The 22,927-nt window shown below is 46.5% G+C and overlaps 1 protein-coding gene across 5 annotated transcripts in view; it reads right to left on the bottom strand.

The window, feature by feature from the left end:
• LAMA3 (laminin subunit alpha 3) overlaps positions 1-22,927 on the bottom strand; it is a 241,421-nt gene that overhangs the window by 75,919 nt on the left and 142,575 nt on the right. For 4 of the 5 annotated variants that reach the window (XM_082853207.1, XM_082853208.1, XM_082853209.1 and 1 more), the window contains 6 exons: positions 13,546-13,690; positions 12,461-12,601; positions 10,642-10,803; positions 7,684-7,782; positions 5,216-5,299; positions 2,155-2,385 (listed from right to left, as the gene is read on the bottom strand). In XM_082853207.1, the coding sequence (XP_082709333.1) occupies positions 2,155-2,385; positions 5,216-5,299; positions 7,684-7,782; positions 10,642-10,803; positions 12,461-12,601; positions 13,546-13,690 (862 nt within the window). Of the gene's footprint in view, positions 1-731; positions 1,373-2,154; positions 2,386-5,215; positions 5,300-7,683; positions 7,783-10,641; positions 10,804-12,460; positions 12,602-13,545; positions 13,691-22,927 lie in introns of those variants that run through there. The other variant, XM_082853211.1, reaches the window with a different exon arrangement.

The following is a 22,927-nucleotide window of genomic DNA, read 5'->3' on the forward strand; positions in this document are numbered from 1 at the left end:
GGTTCAACTAAGTAGATTGTACTGAAGACTTATTCTAAGTGAAAATGAATGTATCCTAATATATTATTTCAGTAAAGAGGCTTTGCAACTAATCATTTTCTTAAGCGATAATTTTTCAGGATAACTTTTCCAATAAACTTTCGTAGTACAAATGATAAAATTCTGTCTCTATCAAGTTTCCAGGGCTACTTCAGCAGCCATTGAATCTACTTCTCTGTGAATATACATGTACCATCCAGGACGTTTAAAGACAGTGAAAGCAGAATTTATGAGTGCTTAATGTCTGGCAAATTGAAGCACGTCTGTTAGGTATTATAGAAAATTGATCTCATCACTTTCTTAAAAAGGGATTTCACTGATTCTCGTGGTTAACTTTGTGGGTAATTTCTCTCCCAAGCAGAATTCGGAAGCCTATAGGCAACCGACTCTTTTGTCCTGAGGCTTGGGTTACTCTCAAAAGGGCACAAAGTTTCCTAGATATTAACATCCCACAGGCATTCAAACTCTAGCTGCCTCAGCACTTCCAGGTGGGCTGATGTTTACAGGATTTGTGGTTAACAGCTCAGGAGAGAAATCTGTCAGGCACCGTCATAAACACTGCCTGTCAACGGGATGGGGGGCCACCAGTCCTTCCTCCAGCCCACCCACTCCTCACTCATCACCCTAACTTAAAATCTCACGGAGCTGGGAACCCTTCCCCACCCCAACCCAAAGTGTAAAAGGGACGTTACCTGGCTGGGTTTAAACTCCACATAACTTGCTTGCTGCTGGCTTTGACCGGGCAGCTGAGGAAGCACTACCCTTTGCTGCTGTGAACTGTATCCCAGACACTGCCCCAGGGCTGCCCCAAACATCCACAGCCATCCCGCGCTCCGGGTGGACCCCCTCACTGCCGGGGGCATCCTGGTCTCTGGGTGTCCTGCTGGCTGCACGCAGACCTCTGCCTCTTCCTCTTATACCTGCCCTTCCTGCTCAGTGCCCGGGCCCGGCTGACTCAGGTAAGGCAGGCTGTCTGCGGCAAGAGGCCCCACCTGTAAACTTCACCCATGAGTCAGCCTGTGAGAGAGCGCACATAACAGTCCCGTGGGGGAAGCGCGCCGCTCTGTAATTCCTGCCAGGTGGGGCAGGCGTCACCTTCCACCCACCTCACCCCCCAGACAGCACAGGCCGCTGTAAATCACAGGCTGAGTCAGACGCCAAGGACACGCCCTGGCCGGAGGGTGGTAATCCAGAGGTCCCTCTCTCTCCCTTGGGCTCTGAATTTCTTTAAATCGGGCTAGAAAAAAGGGAGAAGGCAGGGGGAAGAAGAATGGAAGCACCTGGGGACTAAAAGTTACATGGCAGGAGTCCTGAGAAAACCACGGTGGCTGTATTATATTTTAACCTGCAAAATATAATTTTAACCTGCAAATATATTGTATTTGCAGGTTAAAAAAGAAACTGACGTGCAGATCACCTTGGGGTTTTCTGCAATCCAGGGGTCAGGATGGAAAGTGAAGGATGTCGCTAAAGCCACATCCGAGGCATGCCTGGAATTCTCAGAATGACAATGCTTGCTATTTCCTGTTAATTGCACTAACCGCTGTGGGTTTTTTCCCTCTCTTCAGGAAGAGAACATTATCTGCAGTTTGAGACATGAAATGGTTTCATTTTGCGGCACCTTTTAATCACTTGAGGACAGTCAGGTTGACGGGGCCTCAAATGAGGATCTGCTGTGAGCTGGAAACTTGCACTGCAATTTCCTTTGAATAATCAGGAAATTCACTGGACTGTAACTGTTGGGGTGGGTGGTGGAGGGAGGCTCTGGATTAGAGGAAGGCTTGAGAACCCTGGGTCAGCTACTGGGAAAGCAGTGGCCCACATACTGGGATGCCCATGGGTGGGGTCCTTCCTGCTTCCCAGAAAGTCCAGATTTCTGCAACCCCCCAGGATCCACCGAGCTTCTGTGGCTTTCCGATGGATTTTGAGACACTTGTGATTTCTTTTTCATATTTAATACCTGCAAGTGGTCCAGGTAAGATAGAAGCTAGAGCCCAGCAGAAATCTGTTTGATGGTCAGAGGGCCCCAAATCGTCCAGCAGCGCTGGACAGCAGACAGGAACAGCAGCCACAGGAGACCCTGGGGGGATTTTACGGTTTAGGAGCGTTTCCTACCTGACATGAGTCACCTGTGTAGTCAGGGGGGCAGGCACACTTCTCTACATTCTGTGCTTGACGTCCACTTCCTGTTTCCGAGGCCTCCTCCAGCCCCACCCCGCTCAGGGTGAGCCGCTGTGTCTCGGTGAAGTAGAGGCCCCGGAGATGCACACCTTGCAGTCTAGACAGCACCATCATCAACTCTTCCCGAGTCACGGGGGCACCGCTGCTGGCGTGTCTGAAGTTTCCCTACATGTGAAAGCAGAGAGGCAAGGTCTCCCTGTGGTAAGCTCACTCCCAGGGCCTTCAGAGCCAGCCAGCCAGAAGGAATCCAATAAAGCCATTTAAAATGCATCAGGGGAAAAATAAATAAAATGCATCAGGAAAAATACTAAAATAAGATAGGTAAGTAGACACAGTGGATTTATATTCAGAAATCACATGTCCTGGGTTATTTCCAAGAAGGGAGAAGGCCACGAGGAAGGGGGAAAAAATGAAGGCAGGAAATAAGGAGCAATAAAGTGAAATCAGATTTCCCAGTGTTAGGCTTATTGTAAAAGGCACTTTTTTTTTTTTTTTTTTTTTTTTGCGGTACGCGGGCCTCTCACTGTTGTGGCCTCTCCCGTTGCGGAGCACAGGCCCCGGACGCGCAAGCTCAGCGGCCATGGCTCACGGGCCCAGCCGCTCCGCGGCATGTGGGATCTTCCCGGATCGGGGCACGAACCCGTGTCGCCTGCATCGGCAGGCGGACTCTCAACCACTGCGCCACCAGGGACGCCCTAAAATGCACTTTTATTTGTGCAAGCAGTGAGAGTGAGAAAGGTACAGGAGAGAGACATGGAAACTGAGTAAGTCACACAGCTCAGATCATTCATTAAATGTTCATAATTGTGACAGTACAATCTTTTCTTGCACACACACATGCATATTATTTTATTTTTATGATGGTAAATAACATGTAACATAAAATTTACCACCTTAACCATTTTTAACAGTAGGGTACACGAGTGTTAATTATATTTACATCATTGTGCAACAGATCTTTAGAAGTTTATCATCTTGCAAAGCTGAAACTCTGCACCTATTAAGCAATAACTCCCGTTTCCTCCTCCCGCAGCCCCTGGCAACCACCATTCTCTTTTCTGTTTCTATGAATCTGAGTACTTTTTTTTTTTTTTTTTTGCGGTACGCGGGCCTCTCACTGTTGTGGCCTCTCCCGTTGCGGAGCACTGGCTCCGGACGCGCAGGCTCAATGGCCATGGCTCACGGGCCCAGCCACTCCGCGGCATGTGGGATCTTCCCGAACCGGGGCACGAACCCGTGTTCCCTGCATTGGCAGGCGGACTCTCAACCACTGTGCCACCAGGGAAGCCCCTGAGTACTTTTTTTTAAAATATAAATTTATTTATTTTTATTTTTGGCTGTGTTGGGTCTTCGTTGCTGCGCGCGGGCTTTCTCTAGTTGCGTCGAGCGGGGGGCTACTCTTCGTTCCGTTGCACAGGCCTCTCATTGGGTGGCTTCTCTTGTTGCAGAGCATGGGCTCTAGGCGCGCGGGCTTCAGTAGTTGTGGCTCACGGGCTCTAGAGCGCGGGCTCAGTAGTCGTGGCACATGGGCTTAGTTGCTCTGCGGCATGTGGGATCTTCCCAGACCAGGGCTTTAACCCGTGTCCCCTACATTGGCAGGCGGATTCTTAACCACTGCGTCACCAGGGAAGCCCTGAATCTGAGTACTTTAAATACCTCATACAAGTGGAATCGCACAGTATTTGTCTTTTTGTGACTTGCTTATTTCACTTAGTGTACTGTCTTGAAGTTTCATGCATGTTCTAGCATGTGACAGGATTTTCTTCTTTTTGAAGGCTGGATTATATTCCAGTGTATGTACATGCCACATTTTCTTCATCCATTCACCTGTCAACAGACATTTCAGTTGCTTCTACCTTTTGGCTATCGCGAATAGTGCTGCAATGAACATGGGTGTGCAAATATCTTCAAAATCCTCTTTTCAGTTCTTTTGAACATAGAGTTGACCCTTGAATAATGCGGGCGCCAACCTTATGAGCAGTCAAAATTCTGCGTATAACTTCACAGTTGGCTCTCCACACCTGTGGTTACAAATTCGCAAATCCAACCAACTGCAGATCATGGAGTAGTGTGCATACTGGAAAAAGATTCAGCCCTTTTTCTTGAATAAATGCTTTTCAGATTCCACTAGCCTTTGGTTAACTGTCAAGAGTTCTAAAATAGTTGATTTTGACCATTTCTGCCACATTGCTTTTATGGAGGAAAAACAGGTTCTTCACCATTTTTGCTGGCATCACCTCTCTCATATAAACAGAATCACATAATAGATGGGCTTTTGTGTCTTGTTTCTTTCCTTCAGTATAATGTTTTTGAGGTTCCTCCACAGTGTGGAAAGTATCCATACTTTGTTCCATTTATTGCCAAACAGTATTCCATTGTATGGGTGGACCAGTACAGAAATGTTACAATGTGTCTGGGAGTTCAAGGTACTTGAAAAAGTATCACCTTGAGGATATATTTACTAATCCTCACTGGATGTATTTAATAATATAATTGGAACACTCTAAAGGAATAATTGTAACCATGTAGGTTTAATACAATGCTTTATAATTTGATGAGCTTTTCCCTTCATTTAGCTATATTATTCTTACTTCTTCTGGTGTTAGATGTTTTTGTGACTTTTCTTTTTATTCACCCCAAGCATTTGTTGGCCAGTCACCAGGTCCCAGGCACTGAGGGAGGCCTGAGGATGACGGGGAGCTACATGGTAGCATTTACAGACTCACAGAGTTTACGAAACAAGGATACTTAGGTGTAAAACAGGAGAGACAGTGGTAAGTCCCATAAAGACGGTGCAACAAAGCCCTGTGAGGATGGAGCACTGTAATATTTTATATAATTTATATTTTTAATTTAGATATCTAAATTACATTTATATAAATATAGTTAATATTTTAAATTCATAAAATAAGTCAGAAAAACAACTCTTTGAAAGAACTAAATCGTGGGACAAAAAGGCTCATCAAGAAGAATTTCATGTTTGCTTTTCCATTACCTCTACCACCTGCACTCGCCCATGATGCAGCCGGTCTGGCCGGGGGTCATTCGACCCCTCATAGATGACGGACATGTGCTGACCCTGTTTAAAGAAACACATGAATGTGTTAGTGGCTTGGTTGGGATATTCTGAGGTTTATGACTGATCTAGGAACAAACGTCTATGGATCTGCATTACGTGAGATGCCTGATTCTAAAAGAGTAGCTGCAAAATGAACTGACTGGCAAAAGGAGTAGTAACGTGGAAATGGAATAATAAGCCCTAACACGGTTCATTTTCACAAATAGGAAACGAGGAAAATTCTCTTGACTGAAAGTGGCTTAAAAAGATGGAAACAGGTTTTTTTTAAAAAAATGATGCTTTGTAGTCAATGCATGAGGTGCCGGTTTCCTTACTCCCTACAGGACCGCATGGGTAGCGAGAAAGTGCTTTGGGGGTGGGTTAGTGGGGAGGGCGGGGAGGGTAGAAGGTTGGCGAGGCTGCCTGTGCAGCCTGCATAGATAGGGAGCAGCAGAGCTGGCATATGGGGGAGGAATTAGCCCTGCAGCCCATACCCTGCAGGACCGAGCCCTGCTCACTTAGCCTCCGCACGCCCGTCCCCATTATGGTGGCTCTCGAGGGTCCAATGGGAGGGTCAGCACCCACAAGCAGCACTCTCACCCCACACCCACACACACAAGTACAGCTTTTCTGTTGTAGCACCAAACCCCAAAGGCTTTCATTCATTAGAGCCAGTTTTCAGAAAGAAAAGCATTATCTGCGATCACTAATTGAAAACCTTAATCTAAGAAACGTGCCCATAGGCTTTTAACTTCAGTGGTTTGGAGCAAAGCAGCGGAGTAAATGTTTCATGAGCCTAAATTACTTTCCATGTTTGAAGATAAATTAAGAAGAAATTTTGGTCATTACTTCTCCATGAATTCCAACAGTCTGCATTAAAATATAGGCATACTAATGCCCTGAATTTGAGATGCTCCGCAAAAATAATGAAGCTGAAATACAACATGTCATAACAGTATTCTTATCATGGAACTATTTTTCCGTAGACTATAACTCTGAAATCTTGAGTGCTTCCTTTTCAAGTTGTTTTGCAAAGGTTCCTTTGAGAACCTTTTAAAACAACAGTTCAATACACTTGGGTGCCAGTAGAAACAAAACACAACACGGCCACGCCTGAACACAAAAAGCTACCAGAATGCGAGGCCCTCATCTGGGATGAGGCATGTGGGATTTTCCAGTCCCCTCTTATACCATGAATGACACAAGAAAACCCTTCAGGAAGCTGGAATTGCAGTGCATTAATTATAGCACAAGTTCAGGCTACGGCACCTCACCCCATGTGCGAGGTTCTATACGTTGTAGGGGATTCAATGCAGGATGCGATATCACCCCTTACCTCAAGATTTTCCAGACTGCAGTTCTGGACTGTGTGCCCGGCACATAGCATGCGGGTGTCACTTCTCTTCTCAGAAAACCAAAGGGGCTCCCCACCGTCTACCTCAGGCCAAATTCCTCATCATGGCATTAAACACCCCCCTTCCTACACTTCCGGGCTTGTTTTCAATGGCCCAGCACGTGCTGATAACACAGCCAACTTGGACTGCTCACCCCTGGCGTGCTGCTCCTCTGCCTAGGTTCAGCTTACTCTCTGCCAGGGAAGGGGAAGGGTGTTTCTCCTCTCACGCTCATTCTTAAAGGCGTGGCTCAAAACTAACCTTTTCCATGAAGTCTTCTGAGGGCACTGACTACATAAGCCCCCACTTGGACTCCAGCTCCCACAGAGTCTTGTCTGGACTCAAAGGCTTACTGTTCAGTGGACTGTAGGTCTTTGGTCATTTCTCTCATCTCCCCTCCTGGTTACACTTTATTTTTTTTTTGGTACGCGGGCCTCTCACTGCTGTGGCCTCTCCCGCTGCGGAGCACAGGCTCTGGACGCGCAGGCTCAGCGGCCATGGCTCACGGGCCCAGCCGCTCCGCGGCATGTGGGATCTTCCCGGACCGGGGCACAAACCCGTGTCCCCTGCCTCGGCAGGCGGACTCTCAACCACTGCGCCACCAGGAAAGCCCCTGGTTACACTTTTTTTTGAGGACAGGGATTACCTGTCCTTTACGAGCCCAGCAATGTGACTTTGCAAACAGGGAGGTCTCAAAAATGTGAGACAAAATTGAAAGATAGAAACATAAAACAAGTTTATGATGAGGCAGTGATTGTGAGACGCCAAGTGAGAGATGGTTAAGTTCTTTGCAAGGGAAGGAAAGAGAAACCATTGGGGGCTGGGATGGTCAGGGACCAAGGACCCTGAGGAGGTGCTACATGCTCTAAACTTCCCTTTGAGTTTCTACAAAATATTGGAAATGACTTAATCCAAACTTTCTGTAGGCCACTTATCAAGATGTCCTAAAACTGGATTGGCACCGATTGCAACCGCCACTTTCTGCTACTTGGGTCGTGTTCCGACACCTACGGTGAGCTGCACATCTGGCTTCTTTTCCAGAAGAACCATGTCACCAGGCAGTCCAAAGGACTTCATTTGGTAGGTGAGGTAGCCACCATATGAGGAAACCTGAAATTGAAATAGTAGAATTAATAGCACAAGCATTAAAAGAGAACATGGCAACATTAACTCATCTACGAAGTACACTGGCACATAGATCTGGAAAGATACACAATCAGCCTGTTAACAGTGGTCATTTCTACTGAGTGGAATTGAAGATGGCATTTTAACTTTCTACTTTCTGCCATTTTATATCAATTAAAATGTTTAACGTGAACATGATTGAGGTTTACAAGCAAGAAGATACTTCTGTTAAAAAGAAAAATAGTCACGCAGAAACAAATAAGATCCTTTTTTCTAGATGATGACTAAACCAAAATGTCTATTTAATCCACGGCTATTCTAAGAAATCTAGGCCACTGCTTTCCTATTTAATGGCGAGACTTGGTTAACATCTATCAGTTACAAAATGAACCTCTAAAAATAAATTGTCCAAAAAAAAACTTCCCGGGCTTCCCTGGTGGCGCAGTGGTTGAGAGTCCGCCTGCCGATGCAGGGGACACGGGTTCGTGCCCCGGTCCGGGAAGATCCCACATGCCGCTGAGCGGCTGGGCCCGTGAGCCATGGCCGCTGAGGCTGCGCGTCCGGAGCCTGTGCTCCGCAACGGGAGAGGCCACAACAGTGAGAGGCCCGCGTACCACAAAACAAAACAAAACAAAAAAACAGCTTCCCCTGAGGGCACGTGGTGCATATTTCCTAAGTGATTCTGCATTCTCCTAGACGCATAAGCCCTGTCCGCCTGTACCACCAGGTATACGGGCCTCCTCTCAGTGCTGCCTCCGCAGCATGACGGTGGTGGAAACATGGAGGTGAATGATCATGGGTTTTTTAGACAGCGACTTCACCTCTGGTCCTGATATCTCCCACCCTTAAAGTAAAAACTGATCAAGAAGGAAGGAGTGACCGAAGGATGGAAATCAGAGGTAACATCATCTCGGGGAAGGCAGACAAAATACCCTTACTGGAGACGCACATAAGCTGGTGCAGGGAGGAGGGGCAGCCCTTCAGGGCCCCCAATCCACTGAAGTGCTTCCCTAGAAGCTACAGCCTACACAGCTTCACAGAGTTATGACCTTAGAATCTGGAAGTATTCCGAGGTCACATCTTGAATCATCTTATTGAGATTAAGTTTTGCCTTTTTGATGGACTGAGGAGGTTAAGAATATGGCTACGTATCCTTTGATATTCTTGCTTTCAAGGGGTGGAGCTTAATTCTCCTCCCGGAGTGTGAGCTGGGCTTTGTGACTGGGTTCTAACAAACAAAATATGTTAGAAGTGACGGTGTGTCATTTCTGAAATTAGGTTACAAAAACGTTGCTCTCCCTCCCTGTCTCTTTCTCTCTTTCTCTCTCCTCTCCCCTCCCGCCCACCTCTTTCTCTCTCCCTCATTTGCTTTGGAGGAAGCCAGCTGCCATGTCATGAGGACCCTCAGGCAGCCTACGGTGGGCCTCACGTGAATAGGAACCGAAGCCTCTGACCACCAGCCAGCCAGGAACACTGGCCTGCTGACAACCACGCCGGTGAGCTTGGAAGTGGATCCTCCAGTCCCAGATGCCTGCAGCCCTGGCTGACATCTTGACCACAACCGCATGAAGGACCCTGAGCCATCCACTCCTGGATTCCTGATCCATGGACACTGGGCAAGAAAATGACGGTCTGTTGCTTTAAGCTTCCAAGTTTGTGGGTCATTTGTTAGCCAGGACTAGATGACCAGTAAGTACAGGGCTCGCCATGTGGACGTGAAGAGGCATATCACATGAGGGAGAAGTGGGGTTATAGGAGAGGAGCAACATTCCCCATACTCAGAGGTCAAAATCCATAGTCCTTCAACCTGAAGACAGAATCAGAGAGCTCAGGCTGACAAGGGACGAATATTTAGTCATTGCAGATGTGAGACTACGGCATCGCCTGGGCTGGGCTCTGTGAAATCCACCCTTTCTCCAAAGCTCTATCCTGGGCCACCAGGTGCACATATCACCTGAGGATGTTTCTACTTCTGTCCATATAAATGAGCGTAGGTGGTCAGATCCTGGAATAATAACTTACGCAGCAAAGGAAAAGCAACTCCTTTATAAGCTCCCCAAGGAGCGTCTAACCACACGTGACTCCCAGTCTCCCAGTTTATCCCTCTTCTCCCCCTTCCCCCCTTGGTAACCATAAGTTTTGTTTTTTACATCTGTGACATATACACACTACTACATATAAAATAGATAACTAATAAGGACTTACTGTACAGCACAGGGAACTCTACTCAATACTCTGTAATGACCTATATGGGAAAAGGATCTAAAAAAAGAGTGGTATATGTATGACTGATCCACTCTGCTGTACACCTGAAACTAACACAACACTGTCAATCAACTATACTCCAATAAAAACTTTAAAAAAAGAAATAAAATGTATTCATGACCACACGTGACTCTACTAATGAAAGCCGTGCTGTCACTGGATCCTGTGCTTCTTTTAATAAGCTCATGAGTCACTTCTCAGCTTTTGTTTTCCTGATAAGGGGCCCTTCTTCTGCTTTAAAACAAAGAATTCTCAGCACTGGCATTTAAAAGCATACGTGTGCCATTCGCGGCAGATATTATTTAGATGGTTATTTCCCCAGAGGAAATTTCTTTGGCATTAAGTGAAAATCAGGAAGAACCTGGTGCAGGATTTCCTTTGTTGGTCAGCAACCATGTGGACCCCTGAGGCCCATACACCCTCAGCCTCTCCATCTTCTGCATTTGTGATTAACCGAAGTTCTTCAGTTTTAGTAACCTGAACTTCCAGAACCTTCCTTCCAGACGTCCAGTAGATGGTGCCCGTGCAGTGATGGAGGAGGTCCAGCAAGAGCATGGGAGAACAGCAGGACATGGTTACCTTGTCCCCCAAGTAGGAAGCAGGGGCGACCCACGACGCACTGTGAACCGTGGAGGGCAGCTCCTGGAGGTCAGCCACCACGCTGCTGCTGCCCGGGTTGAAGGAGATGGGGATGTCCACTCCGTCCGCCGTCTCCAGGCGCCAGCCCATCATATCCACAAACTGAAACACAGAGGCAATGGATGGAAACGTGTGCCCATGGTATCTTTGACGATGGCTGAATTATGCAGAGTAGAAAGAGCTGTGGGGCAGCCACCTTACTTCAAAGGCTTCCCTCCGGTATCTCCTCTCGTGTCTGACTCCAGTGAGGGAGCCCACTCCCACTCAGCCCCCACCTGACCTATCACAACTAGGAATTCTCAAAGGGTAGCGACCAGATGCACGTGGGACTTATCCTTGTAGCCCAGCACGCATCCTGGTTCCTGACATTTAGTAGGTGTTCAAAAAATATTCAAATAATACACAAATAAGGGTGTGAATAGTAACTAGGACTGTGGGCACATTTTAATGGTGAGCTCCTTAGAAAATGTGATGTGGAATACAGTGGACTGCTGTCATTATTTTCTCTAAATGGAGCGTCAAAATTATTATTATTTTAAAATATTTATTTACTTATTGGGCTGTGTTGGGTCTTAAGTTGAGGCAGGCAGGATCTTTAGTTGCAGCATGAGAACTCTTAGTTGTGGCATGTGGGATCTAGTCCCCTGACCAGGGATTGAACCCAGGCCCCCTGCATGGGGAGCACGGAGTCTTAGCCACTGGACCACCAGGGAAGTCCCAAGGAGCATCAAAATTAAATATTCCCCAGATCACAAAGGAAGCCAGGAGTTAAACTATGAGGGGAAGAAAAAGAAGGAACTGACAAGACATAGAGTCAGAATAATGCTTCTGGGTTCCCCTGAGGGTAAGAAGAGGAGACTTCAGGGTGGATTTACAAACTAATTTTTTTTTTTTTCCCCATTACAAGCCTGCATTCCTTTCAGGAGGCAGCCAGTAAAATAGAGAAAATAATCTTTCTTTGAATACTTGCTGGACATTAAGACATGTCACACAAGAAAGCAAGCATGAGACTAATGGTTCATGGAATCATGAAGGCAACAAAAGTTTTAGTTTCCTGGAGTTAATTTTTTTTTAATTAATTTATTTATTCATTTATTTTTGGCTGCTTTGGGTCTTCATTGCTGCGCGCTGGCTTTCTATAGCTGCAGCGAGCCGGGGGCTACTTGTTGCTCTGCAGCATGTGGGATCTTCCCGGACCAGGGCTCGAACCCGTGTCCCCTGTATTGGCAGGCAGATTCCCAACCACCGCGCCACCAGGGAAGCCCCTCCTGGAGTTAGTTTTAAAACAGGTGAGAAGGAAAGTAAAACAGGAAGATAAGCAGATAAGAAGAAATGAGGGGCAGGAACAACTAACTCCATTTATTTAATGAGTTTTTATTGAGCATCTACTACGTTCCAGATCCTGCTCAAGGCACTGGGATTGTATCAAGGAGCTTACATGTGAGTGGTGGAGAAAATAGATACGTAATAGACAACCTTTAGAACTGTGATACACGCTATGAAGTACACAGAGAAGGGTGAAACCACAGAGTGAGGGATGGTGTCTCTAAGCACTTGAGCAGAGAGCTGACGAACTGAGGGACATGAGGACATCTGGGGACAGAACACTGCAGGCTGAGGACCAGCGAGCACAACGCTGAACATTCTAACCAAGCAAGATGCTAAAAAACTCCATAACCCTTCACGTTTCATGCCAATGCATTACTTCCTCATTTGGAAGTACTAAATAAAAACCAAAGGAGTCTAATGCCCTGCCCACCTTAGCTCTCCTCTTATGTGAGCTGTGACAACGATGACTGACTCCGAAACAAAAGCAGCTGGTACAACCTTTGGGGTTCGCTGGGTCCAGGTAGAATGACCCTTCCTGACACACGTTACATTCTGTACCTTCCACATTTTCCTATTGAAGAAAAACATGAAACAAGAGGTCATTCCTTCTAAAGGTTCTCTGATTGAAGAGATCTAAGTGCACAAATTAAGTATCAACCTAAGATGACAGAACATGGATGCTAACGAAGCATCCAAAGTTACATGGCTGTTAAGCTTTTTACCACATTAATTATTTACACTTTTTTTTTTTTTGCGGTACACAGGCCTCTCACTGCTGTGGCCTCTCCCATTGCGGAGCACAGGCTCCGGACGCGCAGGCTTAGCGGCCATGGCTCACGGGCCCAGCCGCTCCGTGGCACGTGGGATCTTCCCGGACCGGGGCACGAACCCGTGTCCCCTGCATCGGCAGGCGGACTCTCAACCACTGCGCCAGCAGGGAATCCCCTCACATTAATTATTTAAACTTTTATACCATGTACAAATGGAAGAGAGGATTTCCTAAATTTCATAAGATGCCCTTTGGCAACCTGGAGGTAGAGAAAGAGCACCAGAAGGATTCACGATATGGGGGAAGGGGTTCATCCCACTTACTACCGCTTTAGAACATCCACTGGGACTCGGGGGCTCTCCTACACCCTGCAGAATGCCTTGGAGCAGAGATGGTTAACCTGGGGTGCATGGGGCAGGAATAGGCTTCAGGGGAACCCACATACCTCTTGAAACTATAGACAAACGTTTGTGTCGATTTTTCTGAAGACAGTATATATCTGTCATCAGATTCTTAAGGAGGTCTGTGGCCTCTTCAAAGGACAAGAGCAGTGAGGGGGTGTGGGGGGAGGTCTTCGTTTCTAACTATTTCTATCCAATGAGAACGACTAGAAAGTGCTATAGTCATTATGGAAATCTATCTTGGGTCAATCCCATTTCCCACCTATTTTTATACAATGACTCAGCATGAAGACCCTCCACAATGGTCAGTGGCCAACGTCCCCAGCGTTGCACATTCCGTCTTACCTTGCAGAGACAAGACCCTGTCCCCAGGTCACAGCCTGCTGGCTCAGTTCCATCTCTGTTGCATTGGCAGGGGAGGCACTCAGGGAAGCGGTAGAAGCCGGAAGCACACCGGTCACACTGCCGCCCTGTGATTCTGGGCTTGCATCTGTACTTAAGCAAAGGAAGCAAACGTCCTCGTCATCTTTCTACACACGCTTCTAAAGCCTACCTGCACTGCCGCAAGGCAGTTGCTGTATGAAGCCAGTTAAATAGACACAGGGCCTGTCCACGGGGTGCTAGCGTCCAAGGCAGAATGGAGAGAAGCGGATACAAGGCACTCACACAAAATAGCTCAAGGTGACCGTCATCCTGATGATGAAAGGGGTCAAAAGATACACACTTCCAGTTATAAAATGAACAGGTCCTGGGATGTCATGTACAGCATGGTGACTATAGTTGATAATACTGCATTGCATATTTGAAAGTTGGTAAGAGAGTAAATCTTAAAAATACTTCTCATGAGAAAAAAAAATTTGTAACTATGTACGGTGACGGGTGCTAACTAGACTTACCGTGGTGATCATTTCACAATGTATGCAAATAGCGAATTATTATGTATACGCCTGAAACTAATATAATGTTACATGTCAGTTACACCTTAATTAAAAAAAGAACAATGACCATCATTGACGTGATTCCAAGGGCCAGGCTTGGTACTAGGCTCTGGGGTGCACAGAAGGACATAGTCCCTGGGCCTGAGAGCTCTTAAGTGTTGAGGTGGAAATGTGAACGATATACACACAGGATCTAAACAGGGGTTAGAGGGCCAGCTCGGACCCAGCATCCCTGGGGGAGGTGATGCCTGAGCTGAGTGTAAAAGTCCAAGTGTCCCGGGTTAGGAGGTGGGGCAGGCATTGCAGACAGCAGGAGCAGGAGGACACAGCTTGGCACGTGCAGAGAACACAGCGGGTGCTCCTGGAGCAGGGGTATGAGCAGGGATGCTGAACCACGAGCCTGGAGAGGCGGGAGGGGGCCGGCTCATGTGGACGGAGGTGCTGGCCATTGTGACACTGTCCGGGGCCCTGGAGCCCAGGGCTGAGCTCTGCACACTGAAGGCGGACTGGCTGGAGTTTCACCCCAACTCTCACGTGTATTAGAGACAGCGTCTCAGCAAGTTATCCAACTTCTCAAGGCCTTGCTTTCTCGTCTGAGGGAGACGGGAAGCAGTAGCCGCTGCCTCCCAGGACCACCGTCATCTTGGAAAGCTTTCAGAGAGGAAGGAGGGCAGCTGGCTGTGTGTGAAGGACTGAGCTGAGATCGGTTCCACAGCAGGTAGATGAGGGGACCGAACGAGGGCAGAGGTTCTCAGTATGGATGGGGGGATGGGTTCCAAACTATCTTAGGGGGAGGATGCTGGGGCTCATCGTGGTCTGGGCGAGGCGACAGAAGGCAAGGAGGACCCCCAGTGGTCTGGCTGGACAGTGGAGCAGGGAGGGAGGCGGGCAACGGCCTGTGTGGGGCTGGGCTCCAAGGAGGCTCCAGGGAGCCCTGAGCACAAGAGTGGCTGAGAAAACACTAGAGGCTTCTCAGGGCTGAGAAGCCCAACACCCGAGACGTGAGGAGAGGAAGAGGCAGCTTGGTCACTGAGCTCCACAGCTGAAGCCTGATGGATCTGCATACTGATTTTTTCTTGTGGGTCCAAAGAAAGTATTTGGAAATCTGCTTTCTATTAGACTGTTAGGAGCACGATCTGATTTGAAATATTTTATTGTTAACTTGCTACCAAATGTAAGCTATCACCTATCTCACTCGAGGATAATGAAGATATGGTATCTATATACAATGGAATACTACTCAGCCATAAAAAGGAATGAAATCTTGTCATCTGCAGCAACATGGATGGACTTGGAGAACGTTCTGCTAAGTGAAATAAGTCAGAGAGAGAAATGCAAATACTGTATCATCTCACTTATATATGGAATCTAAAAAATACAACAAACTAGTGAATATAACAAAAAAGCAGCAGGCTCCCAGATATAGAGAACAAACTAGTGGTTACCAGTGGGGAGAGGGAAGGGGGGAGTAAGTGGTACAAACTATTATGTATAAAATAAGCTGTAAGGATATATCGGACAACACCAATATTTTATAGTAACTGTGAGTGGAGTATAACCTTTAAAAATTGGGAATCACTATATTGTACACCTGTAGTTTATATAATATCGTGCAGCAACTATACTCCAATTAAAAAAATAATCTCACCCCAGGGACCATCCCCAAAAAAGACAAATATAACTTTATATCCCAGTAAGTTTGCCTTTGGCAAATATCTGCTTATAATTAAGTAAAGCATTCTGTACGTGTTTAAGAACACAAACTTGGGACCAGGTGGCCTAGGTTCGAATCCCAACTCTGCTACTTACAGGAAGCTCGAGCAATTAATCTCTTTACAACTGACGTTCCTCATCTGCAAAAGTAGCTCATAATACCCACTTCATAGGATTACCGTGAGAATTTAATAAACATCTAAAAACCTTAGAAGAGTGCCGTGCACATGTAAGTATTTGCTATCATTACTCCTGTTACGGTATCAGCTAAGGGGAGCAGATGTGTTTCCCTTTATCCCGCTCACCACAGCTAAAAAGACAAAATCACTTTTACCTGCAAGGCCTGCTGACAGGTCAAATGTCATTCAGCACAGCCCCATCCCCTCGTCTCCCTCCCTACCTGATACCTGCAGGGACTGTTTCCGTGAGGAAGAAAAGTATTCTCCAAATCACACCTCTAGTGCTTTAGGTGGAAGGTGGAAGCAGTCTGCTTGGAGCGATTGCTGCAGACTCGGGACTGCAAACTCTGGAAGAGGTCAGGGACCCTCTGGGAACCTGGAGGAACTATGGGCCATCTCAGAAAAGTACTTCCACCCACTCACAGGTTACATCACCTCTCTCTCTCTCTCTTTCTCTCTCTGTCTCTCTAGCACACACAATTTTGTTCCTAGGCCCAGGTTAATAACAACCTACTCTCTTCTTGTGAATCCCAAACTAAATGCAATCACGGGCCAGCAGAAAATTGACTGTTCCCAGATGACTCCCTATTTCTGGAGCACAAGAACTCTGGTGGGTGAGAGATGGGAAGGGAGAGTACACAGAACCCCTCCAAATAAAATTGTCTGGAAGAAGAAACGTAGATCAGAGGAGGAACTTTGGCAATGACCCGACTCAGCCTGGGCGTTCCCTGCTCCTCCCCCCCGGCAGTGAGGAAAAGGATGCTGTGCTCAGGGCTCTTGTCACAAAGTCCCATCCAGGCAGCTTGTCGTCCTGAAGTCCAGGACGCTTCTTTTAGCAAACACTCAGGGCTGCTGGCCAACAGGCGCACTCACGGAAGGCTGGTGCCCACGAGCCTCTCACACCCTGAGTGCCTCCGGGGGACAAGTGACCCTGAGCGTTGACCTGGACCCGGGCCTTGAAGGTGAGGACAGGCAGACGGGAGCCTCTTTCATATATTTTCACTTCACTGGAAAAGAAAGGAAGGGGAGTATTCGGCAGAGTGGACAGCTGCGCAAGCCCCTTGTTGAGACCAGGAGAAACGTCTGCCTGTTTACTTCAGGGCGTCCGTGGGATGACGTGGTGGGAGGGAGAGCTGGGCAGAGAGGGTGTAACCGCGTCGGTAACATGGGATGAAGCGCTGAGCCTCACTCAGCACGTAGGTAGCAGCCGAGCACAGGAGAGTGGATAGAAAAAAGCAAAAAGCTGAACAGAGTGATAGCAGCAGTGGCCTGGGAGCTGAACCCCAGGACCCCGGGTGGGACTGATGGGCAAGGGTTCACCACAACATGGAAAACACGATGTCTGGATTCTGTGTAATGCCACGCCGAGAGCAATGAACGCGTGAATCCCGCGCAAAAGCAGGCGACCGAAGGAGCTCTGTGTGGTGCCAAGACAACAGGGAATAAAAAGGAAACTTCCTCCTCGAAGTCTGGCTGAATGTCTTTTAAAAACGACCTAGAGTCAGCCTGACCTTGCACACTCCTCCAGGGAGACGCTGTGCTACCGGAGGAGCTGCCCTTCCTGCAACGGCAGGAAGGTTCCAGTTGCTGCTGCCAGGAGGTGCAGAGTGGCAGCACTGAGGATGCGGGTCAAGTGAAGTCATCTCCACGGCAACGAGCTCAGGGCCAAACATTATGAAATGACACCTGCAAGTGTGTGGGTGCTCGTGTGTCTCACAGGTCACCGGAAAGTCGGGCATTAGGGTGAACTCTACCCTTTGCTCATTAAATACCACGGATCCCTTAATATTGCATTCCATTCAAGTCCAGTTTTAAACTAGAATCCAAAGTCTACCTTACATTCATTCATTTATTCATCCTATAATTACTGAGTGCCTTCTACTGATATATACACATCCTCGGTTTAGGGGACATGGGAGGGAGGGGAAGAAGTAGAATAAGCCTGTCTTGACCTTCGCGCATTTTCCCTGAGGACATGGGACATAGAGATGCAGAAAGTAAGGTAATCACGTGAGAGATGGGATGGCTAAGCTTAGAACTAGCTTTCGGCAATGAGATGACAAGGGTACCTCTGCGGGCTTGCAGTGGCTTCATGCCTTCTTTGCATTCGTACCTTTCATACAGAATCCTTGAAGGATGTGGATAATTTGGGGGTAACAGAAGAGGGGAAAGGAGAGCTGATAACTGAACTGAGGCAAATAGTGTTTAGAGAAAGCGAGAAAAACCAGAGAAGCTGAAAAAAGGCTTAAGTTAGGTGAGTGGGGGCCAGATCACCACGGAAAGCTGGTCTTTATTTTCTCAGACGATGGAGACTTGAGGAAGGTTCTTACGCAAAGAGTCATGTGATGCACGTGGTACCAGTCAGAGACACTTCCGCCCCCCAGCGGCCTGCACACAATATGGCGCTCATTATGCTGCACTGTCATTATTGATGAGTAGAGGGTCCCCTACCGGACCATGGCCTCTCGTTAGCAGGTATGTGTGCCTTTGGCACGAAGCACAGCACCCAGACTGGAGTAGGCGCTAGATATGGTTTGAGTCATAAAACCTACTAACTGACGAAACAGAATTTAAAGCCAAAAACGAAAACAAAACATCACAGGGACTGAAGAAAATGTTTCATCCTAGTTTTTAAACCCCCCCCCCCCACCAAAAAGATGAAATCATAGACACGTGCATGTATCAACATTCTCTATGCACTAATAAAAAAATTACGGAGAAAATCGATTTTTAAATCCCAGTATAATTGTGTACTAGCATATTCCCCTTCAATTAGGGAGAAAAGAAGGAAGGAAGGAAGGAAGGAACGAACGAAAGGTGAAGGGAGGGAGGAAGGAAGAAAGGAAGCCAGGAAAAGGAAGGTCAATTCGGAGACTGTCAAGATCATTCATGCAGGAAGTGGTCATAAAGGACTTCACCAGGCGGAAGTAGCTGCAGGGGGCCATCGAAGGAAGGGGGACAATACACACTTTGTTAGAAGCTGACACCTGATTGACTGTAGGAAAAAGGAATTGACTCTAAGGTGATGCTGAGATTTCAGGCTTTGGGGACCGGGAGGAGGCTGTCACCAATATGTCGAATTTTTTAAAAAACATTCAAAGAGAGGAATGGCCTGAAAGGCAAGACAATGGCAAGGGTTTCAGATATGGAATCAGTGTAGAATTTAGGAGCTGAGAGGGCCCTTAAAGATCATCTAATCTAATACTTCATTATACATGTGAGGGGACAGGAGCTCAGAGGTCAGGGGACTTGTCCGCCAAGGCCCCCCCTAAGGAAAACCAATAGGGGAACCCAGGTAGAACTGATTTTCAACGAATGTGGGATAAGACAGCCGTCAGGGATCAGAACTGGAGCTCTGGATCTGGGAATCATCAAGGGTCGGGTGGTTGAAGCCAGGAGAATGGGTGGGGCTTCAGGAGGACAAAGTATAAAGGGCAGAAGGCAGACAGCCAAGCGCCTCGCAAATAATAACAACAGCTAATACTGGGTGCAAGTGTGTGTCAGGTACTATTCTAAGGGTTTTCACACAGGATATTTAACCCTCTAGAGAACTTTAAAAGGTAGGTGCCTCTGGGACAGAGGAAACGTAAGTGAGAACTCTGAGCTCTGTCCATCCCCATCCGCCCTGCTCACCACTGTGTCCCAGAACCTGCCTTCACGCCGTCTGGAATTTACCATTCCTATTATTTGATGAGCTGCCTCAAAGGGATTGCTTCTCCAGGTTGTTAGGGCTTGTGGATTTCTGCCGACCTGGAAGTACTCCTGTTCCCAGAATGCCAAGTCTACGACCTTTTCTGGTATTTTGTTTCTCCATCTAACACATTTAGTAAATCTGTGAGACTGGCTGAGATCAGGGTCCCCCCCAAATGGCTTTCCTTTTGCTGCTGCTCTTCTGAAAAGGCACGTTTGCACACGTGGTTTCACTGGACATCCAGGTGAACTGCCATCTCCTATAACCGATCTTAAAATGTCTTGAAAGTCATCGACGTGACGATAGTCTTTTAAAGCAGTGATTCCCAGCATCTGTGTATCTGATCGATAAAATCTTCTGAGGCTAGTCTAGCTCTTTCGTTTGTTCAAAGAATCTGATGACACAATCATCCACTATTAAAAGGAGATGTAAATGTACTTTTTCATTGCTATTATATCTGATTCAATTACTGTGATGCTATAAAAAAATGAAATTTTGATCAATGTAAGCATCTTTAAGACCACAATCCCGATAGAGTTGTCCCAAACAACGGACTTTTTATCATTTATACAATATACTTTTGTAATATTTTCCATGATACAATCAGAGATTGAAGAAGAAATAGAATCAGAGTTTTAAATTTAGGTGGGAAGTTGGAGATGATTGTACCAAGCTTCATTTTATAGATTAGGAAGCTGAGACCAAAGATGGCAAAGCAACTTGCCCAGAGTCTCCTGGCTAGTTCATGACAAAGATAAGCAAGGGGCTTCCCTGGTGGCGCAGTGGTTGAGAGTCCACCTGCCGATGCAGGGGACATGGGTTCGTGCCCTGGTCCGGGAAGATCCCACATGCCGCGGAGCAGCTGGGCCCGTGAGCCATGGCCGCTGAGCCTGCGCGTCCGGAGCCTGTGCTCCGCAGCGGGAGAGGCCGCAACAGTGAGAGGCCCAGTGTATCGCAAAAAAAAAAAAAAAAAAAAAAAAATAAGCAAGAACTCAATCTTATGGCTCCAATTGAATTTATTTCCAATTGTGTCTAAAATTACAGCACTAGTTTCAATTAAGAACAAATTGAGTATTGTGGATTGCTGCAATTATTTCTGTAATTCATTTGAAAGGAGATTAATATTTATAACAGTTCGATTTCCCTTTAGTATGATAAACGTTAACACCTCTAAATAGTCAAATAAAATTTGAAAATTCAAATTTCTCAGCTTTGTGATTGGTGATAACTTGTACAACTGTAAGAGAGTCTGTTGTATCACTGAGAAAGGATATGTTCTTCTTTTTATTGCAAGTTCCAGGTTTCTTTGATTATTTCTTTTACTTGAATGTTAGGTTCCTCTAAACACATTCTTCATTTTCATTAGGATATTTTCAGGGGCAGCGGGGAGCATTCTTTCCTCTAATATTTTCTAAAGAAATAATCCTTTAGGCAATCGAAAGCTTTTTTGGCATCAACACTGGAATTATCATGGGTAATTTGTGCAATTTACAGTCATGTAATAAACTGAAGTTTTTCTTACATTATCTGCCAAGGCCCTTTCATGACAAATCCACTTTGATCATGGAAAGATGTGTCATCCCATTAGGCGATTACAGCCTTTTTGGTAATGTCAGGATAAATAATTTCACATCTTGGTTTGGTCAATGAGATTCCATTCCTGTTGATGTTCCCTTGGGTGTGGGCAAAACTACTATACAACATGTCCTCAGTCCTGAGTTAGGAATTTTCTAGTCTACTAAACTGTCTTTGGCTAGTGAAGGTTTGTTAAATTCTCCTTAGAATTTGTACCTAACATCCTATGGTAAATCTCTCTCTCGTAGATGGTGCCTTAACTGACTTTTACAGTTTTTAATGCGTTCTCAGTTTCCTTTCTCTGTGGCGGCAGCATTGAGAGACTGTGTGTGAGGTCCTGTGTGCAGCAACTTCTTCTGCTGACCATCCATGTCCTTTTAAAACTCTCCCACTGGTTCTCAGACAGTGAATTCTCCTGCTTCTCTTCCTGCCTGAAAACTGCTTCTCCACCTCCTTGGCTCCTTTGCCTCCTATGATTAAACATAGGGACCCCCTCCAGGACCCACACCTGTTTTCCCTCCTGTGTGTCCACACCTTCTCCTTGGGGTCCTCTCTCACTCTAACCCATGTACATGGTTCCCCAACCTCTACCCCCAGCCCCAAACTCTTCAAGTGGGTGACCTGTTTTCAAAAGAAAATCTGAAGTAGTCACTATGGAAAAACAGAACTTTCTTGGACTTGTTGGCACTTATTTTGCGGCTTAGTAAGTTTTTATTTTTAATTAAATATGGAGGCACTGGAATGTTTTCAGTATTTAGGGCTCTGAGTGTCTTCATGCAGCTGTGATTGGAGCCACTACAGAGTCTTGGGCTTCGTCCTCTGCCAGGATTCCATCTGCCAATAACTGTTCCACGTCCCCCTGTTTGTCTCCTCTCCTGTTCCTCCGTCTAGTTTTTTTCTTTATTTTTCCCAAGGTTATGCATTGTGCATTCTGCTGTTCAAACGGAACCTTGTTCTTTCAGCCTTTCTTATATCCAGATTCCTAGACCCTTGAGTCAGCAAAGGATTTTAATGCTAAGACCTCCCTCTCTGCTTACCCCCCTTATTTGTCAGACTATTCTTTCCTCTGAAGGATTCATGCAAACCCATTCCACATAAAGATGTTGGATTCTTTCCTTAGACTTGTTTTTCAAATATGCGAAAAGGAATATTATTCCTAGTTCAATCTGTTTCCCTTTTTATAACACCCTGGATTTCCTTTTCTGAAGCCAGTTCTAATTCTACAGTTTCTTTAGGTCTGGTCTCTCACTTCTTCTACAAAGTTGATTGGGTCATGACTGGCACATCTAGGTCCTTTGAGCTTCCCACTTATCCATCTTCTCCAGCCACAAGACAGCAAGCAACTCCTGGGCACAGTGCATCTTTTTGTTTTGTAGCATCCCTGCAGGTCCTGGTAGAAGCCTGTGCTTCCACACTAAGTGCCCATGAAGCAGGAGTTTATTGGAAATAGGTCAGACATCTTCACAGGCCTATTGGTGCATTCGGAACCCAATGCAAAGTCTTTAGTAATGAACTAAGCGCCTGACTTCCTTCCAGAGAATTGCGTAAGCACTGGAGGGACCAGAACCAAATGTATGTGATGAAAGCTCTCTGATAACACCTCAAAATTCTTTGTACCGGTCACATTCCAT

The sequence above is a fragment of the Leucopleurus acutus genome, assembly GCF_964270905.1.
Source record: "Leucopleurus acutus genome assembly, chromosome: 13".
NCBI classification, from domain to species: domain Eukaryota; kingdom Metazoa; phylum Chordata; class Mammalia; order Artiodactyla; family Delphinidae; genus Leucopleurus; species Leucopleurus acutus.